Genomic DNA, 5,727 nt, shown 5'->3' with positions numbered 1-5,727 from the left:
ATGGGAACACAGGGGTCATGGAGTGAAAAGAGAGGGAGCTGACATCAGGGAGGAGTGAGACATCAACAGGAAAGAGAGAGACAGGGACAATCAGAAGAGATAATACTCCCTCATGCACCTGAGTGCTAGGACTAGGACTGACAATATTTCATGCCAATAGTCACAAGAAGAAGAAGGGAAAAAGAAAATGGTTTGAAATGGGATGACCCAAAGCTCAATCTGAGTATAGGTTAACATATTAGCTACAATATGTTTGCTGATGACAAAAAATAAAGCTGCGGGCAAGATCTAAAAAGGGCAGTGTGCATTTGATATATGTGCTGAAGTGTCAAAATTGCTTTGCCAGACAAATATATGTCTGACTTGTATTAAAATTGTGTTTATCATGATTACTGATGTTTACTAAATGGATGGCTTTACAAATGCACTCAGGTTTAAAACTCTTTTTTCACCTGCCTTTTTTTATAGACTTTGGACTTTGGGACACTAGACTTTCAACCTCATACACATCTAACTCTTCAGACATGGCTCCTCTAAAAACAAAGCAGCTGATATCACTCCTTTGCTTTCTGTCAGTGGCCGCTTGTATAGCATTGGTCTACAATATCAATCAATGTCACCTCCCTTTGGAGATCTTTGGAACACAACAACAGAAAGCATGCTCCCAGAAGGCTACCATTATCAACAGCACCATCACAGCATTGAACGGCACTAGAGCCTTTGTCATCGCAGCCTATTATGACAACAGAAGCACAAACCTTGTTCGCATCATTGGGATTGTCCACCATGAGGAAACAAAGGACCTTTATTGCTGGTTTCACTGTCAATCCAAAAACAGCAATGTATCGATAATCAGGGCACGCATTGACATGCATTCGGATAGGTTTGGATTCCCCTACGGTACAGCAGATATCATCTGCCCTGAGCCAGTGGACTGCGATCCGAAATATGTGTCGATTTATTGGTCGCGAGAAGGGGATTGTGAACACATACCTATGTTTGAAATAAGAAATCGCCACCCAGAGGCGTTGTCTGCAAATTTTACTCTTTGCATTTCTACCATGTTTGGCAATTACAGCAATGTTCTACAGTTTGTGCAGTCAGTCGAGATGTATAAGTTGCTGGGGGTGCAGAAAGTGGTGATTTACAAGAGTGATTGCAGCACCTGGATGGAGAGAGTCTTGCACCACTACCTGTTGGAAGGCACAGTTGAGATCGTGCCCTGGCCAATAGCATCCCACCTCAAGGTTTCCAAGAGGTGGCATTATGATATTGTTCCAGCAGACCTGGGTTACTATGGGCAGCTGACAGCCCTCAATGACTGTATCTACAGGAATATGTACCGCAGCAGGTACTTACTGTTCCATGACATTGATGAAATGATCATACCGTTAAAGTCCAGGGATCTGAAGAGCATGATGGCTCATCTTGAGGATAGAGGGGACAACATTGCCGTCTTCTACTTTGAAAACTTTGTCTTCCGCTTTGACGTGTTTGATTATACTTTCAACATTTCAGCTTGGGGTGGAGTACCAGGAACAAATGTACTCCAGCACATCTACCGAGAGCCGCGTAGAGAGGACAGGAAAACCAAGGGGAGAAAGATGATCGTCAACCCAAGAAAAGTAATTCAGACCTCTGTCCACAATGTCTTGCATGTGAGTGGGGACATTGTTAGTGTTCTTCACAATACTGGAGTTCTTTACCATTGTAGAAAACAATATCAGCCAAACCTGACAATAGATTCCCTAATTAAAGACACCACAATATGGAAATACAGCACAACACTGATTCATAGAGTTACAAATGTGCTGAAGAACCTTTCAGAATGAGCTGAATGACAGGCTTGCTAAAAAAGTGTATTTATATGAAGACAATCTATAGAAAAATGACATCAAACTGAATTATGTGGGTTGAGTAGTGAAAGGACTGGTTGTTAAACTGCTTTAATTGGGTCTTTAACCGCTGTGTATATTACTGAAGTGTTGAGTTATAAATACAGAAGTGCAAATATATTGTGGCACAAATGTTGGAAACTAGAATTTAGTGAAGGTATGTATATATTTGCAGATAATAACAGATGTAATGCACTTAATCCTTTGACTGGTAGGTCTCACCCCTCCCCCATGCTAATCCTTTTTTTTGGCAATTTGGGGTAGTTTGAGCTCTGGCCCCTGTATCTATTTGTCCACATATGGTATTAACGTCAAATGTGGGCCCCTTTTTTTCAACACCCTGAGGACTCTAAAAGTACCCAAGGTTTGTGGATTCCCCTGGAGGGGGCCCAGAATGTAGCCAAAATATAGCAAACTTTTTAATTTTTTCAAAAATGGGAACAAAATGCTGCTGAAGAAAGGGTCAGTTTTTTCCCTGCAAATGGCATCAACAAAGAATTTGAGGTGCCGAGATCACCATCTTTTCAGCTTTCAGGGACAGGCAGACTTTTGTCAGAAAACCAACATTTTCTGCACAGTTTGGGCTTTTTACTGGTTCATAGCCTATTTTCACTATGTTTTATGCTTTCAACCTCCTTCCAGTTAGTGGCAGAAATGGGTGGGAAACCAATAATGAATCACAGAAAGCTATCCATTTCTGATAAATAGACAAAATTCAGACTTCAGCAAAGGATCATTTGTGTAGAGCCTTCAAGGATTTTTCTAGAAACTAATTATTGAAAATATTGAAATTGAGTTGAAAAAAAACAGCCATTTGTGCCAACGTTTTCACCTGTAACTTCTTTTAAGTATGACAGATCTTTGGAAGCAATATACCATTACACCCACTAGACCCTTCAGGTGGTGGGGATTTATAGGACTTTTAGGTTCAGCAAGAACCCTAGGAACCCAGAGCCAATAACCGAGCTGCATCATGCAATGGTTTTTCGTTGCGTACAGGGTATATCGCAAATCATTTTGTAAAAGATAAAGAGGGAAAAATAGGTACGAAGGAAACCAATATAAATCTGAAGGGGGAACAAAATATCGAGTTTATAAGCAGTGTTTTTTTGCACATCTTCAAAATTGTGGGTACCCGTACAAGTATTTGAATTATAAGTAATTTTTTCAAATTGTCTAACATTTGGAAGGCAGAAATGCAAAGAAAGTCAATTAGTAATAAAACTTGTTCTACTATTCTGTGTTCCCCTAAGTCTCCTGATAAAAACGCTACCTCACTTGTGTGGGTAGGCCTAATGGCCGTGACAGGAAACGGTCCAAACGCAACGTGTACACATAAAATTCTATACATATCTAAAAACTAGACACCCAGGAGAATCCAGGATGGGGTGACTTGTGTGGCTCTCACCAGGTTCTGTTACACAGAATCCCTCGCAAACCTCAAACTTTGTAAAAAGAAACACATTTTACTCAAAATTCTGTGACTGAAAGTTCTGGAATCTGCGTGGATCCACCAACTTCCACCCACCCTGCATTCCCCAAAGTCTCCCAATAAAAATGGTATATCACTTGTGTGGGTAGGCTTAGTGCCTGTGACTAGAAACTGGCCAAAACACAACATGGACACAAAACTTTTTTACAGTGAAAACTGACCCTTTTTTTGCAAAGTGCCCAGCTAGGGATATTGAACTCTAGCTCTGCAGGAACTTAGGCAACCAAACTAATCTATATATTTTTGTTTGCTACCGCGGACTGCAGAGCTGATTTTCTCATGACACGCCAACTGTAATGATTTCCAAGCAGGTTCCGCAGGAGCGTCAGGAATCCGGAGAGTAATCCTCAGCCTTCCCCTACGGCCTTCCGACTCTATCAAACACTAGAGTATCGAATGGCTCGCCAGGGGAAAACAGGGAAACAAAACAAGGAAAGGTTGGGGAAGAAAATAGAGCTTGATTGTGAACTTCAGAATGGATGCTTGATAACAGGTAGGCTGAAAAGGAAGATAAGTATTACAGTCTATCTTTGCTAACCACAACATTAATATGCACAATGTCTATGATACATATAAGAGCACTACATACCACAATTGATTGTCTGGACTGTAGAACATATAGGAAGGGTAGAATAAGGTGTTCGTTTTGAGCTATTGCAAAGAAGACAAAAAAAACAGTAAATAACTCTTTCCCACTCTGTGCTGGTGAGTGTCAATATCTAAAGTGTAAGTCTCACTCTGTATGTCCTTGGAGTACACTGGGAGAACATCCAATATTCCTGTAGGTATGGATATGAGCTTGAGCCAATACCATGTATCTTGCATTAACATCTGTCAGACGGTAAATACATTCAGGTCCTCACACAAAGTAGTCACCAAATAAATATATAATGTAAAGCAGCGCACAGTGCTGTTACCGTGATTCTGTGAAGAGGCGCTTGAATATGCACCACACTATGGTCCACGCAAGAGCCCCAGAAATAATATATAGATGGCACAGGAATGGGTGGAATGAAGAAGTGCACAGGAGAGTCCAGCAACAAGTTAGGAGTAACATAAACAACGAACTTAGCAGTGCCCAGCCGGATGGCGGAGAATTTCCCGGCTGCCGGGCGAAGCACCAGGAGAAATGGGGGAAGGTAAGGACTCTAACTATCTAAGGGAGCTGTAAGGGTGCCCAGCCGGATGGTGGAGATCAAACCCGGCCGCCGGGCGAAGCACCTGAGGACTGAGAATGAGAGTGGAGGCTGAACCCAGCCGGATGGCGGGGAAGGTCCCGGCCGCCGGGCGGGGCTCAAGGAAAGGGGGAGATTGGAAAACTACAGCAAATACGGTAACCACCACAATAGAGGACGTCAGTTGGGAAGACGTCACCTAACAGCGATTCCACCGAAGGCACAAAGGATGAAGCCACACACAACACCTTTGCAGAGAAGGCAAGAATCACACAGGAAGCGAAACGGAACAATCGCAAACTGGAAGTCAGGCATGTCAAAACGGGATGGAACCCACAACGGAAGGAGCAAGACGCAAGAACGTAAAGCGTTGTTCTGTTGTTCTTAGCGTCTTAAATAGTGAATACAATTAAAGCTACACTGGCGGAGTTAAGTCGGGGCATGACACCAACTCACAGACAACAGGAGGTAAAACCATGTGTAACCAGATAGAAAAATGTCTCCTAGCGTGGGCAAGTGGAGCAACTCCATCCACTTGCGAACCCCACCGAATTCTACAGAGTTTTCTTGCAACTGCGTGGAATTCTTCGTAGTACAACTCCAAGAGCTCTGCCCACCCTTGCTGGGCACCCAGTTGAGCGTTGTTGGAGGTCTCTGTGTTTAGAGAACGACAGTGCTAAAGTGTGGCACCGAAAATGTGTTTTAGGGCACAAGGCACTGGAATCTAACACTACCTTGAAATGGGAAACAGCGTTTAGATCGCATGCAATTCATCATATGCCCTTACAATGCGGTTGTTACAATGACTCCATTTTTACATCACGATCCATTACATCGCAAGTCGTTTCAATGACTTGCAATAGGGGGCACAAGGTGTTGGATTTACACTCCAACACCTTCCCTGGTGTTGCACAAACTGGAGTAGGAATAGTAAATTATACACTTCCTAAGTTCAGCACGCCCCTACATCAAGCCGCTGTAACGACTTGCGATGTAATGGTTCTCAATTTAACAATGCGGTCGTTGTACTGACCGCGTTGTAATGGCATGCGATGTATCGTATGCATAGTAGAGAGATGTATTCCCTTCTAAATAACATGGGCAATAATGAAAAATTGAAGAGACGCAGGGGGAAAGGTAAGGTTGAAAATTGTGGTGATAGAAG

The 5,727-nt window shown here is 42.7% G+C and overlaps 1 protein-coding gene across 1 annotated transcript; it reads left to right on the top strand.

Annotated features, from left to right (window-relative positions):
• Positions 1-524: 524 nt before the first annotated feature.
• LOC147710280 (beta-1,4-galactosyltransferase galt-1-like) lies at positions 525-1,832 on the top strand. Its single transcript, XM_086919340.1, has one exon. The coding sequence runs from the start codon at positions 525-527 to the stop codon at positions 1,830-1,832; it is 1,308 nt and encodes a 435-aa protein (XP_086775466.1).
• The last annotated feature ends 3,895 nt before the right edge of the window (positions 1,833-5,727 follow it).

The sequence above is a fragment of the Lissotriton vulgaris genome, chromosome 5, assembly GCF_964263255.1.
Source record: "Lissotriton vulgaris chromosome 5, aLisVul1.2, whole genome shotgun sequence".
NCBI lineage: Eukaryota > Metazoa > Chordata > Amphibia > Caudata > Salamandridae > Lissotriton > Lissotriton vulgaris.
This window is presented reverse-complemented; position numbering and strand designations above follow the sequence as displayed.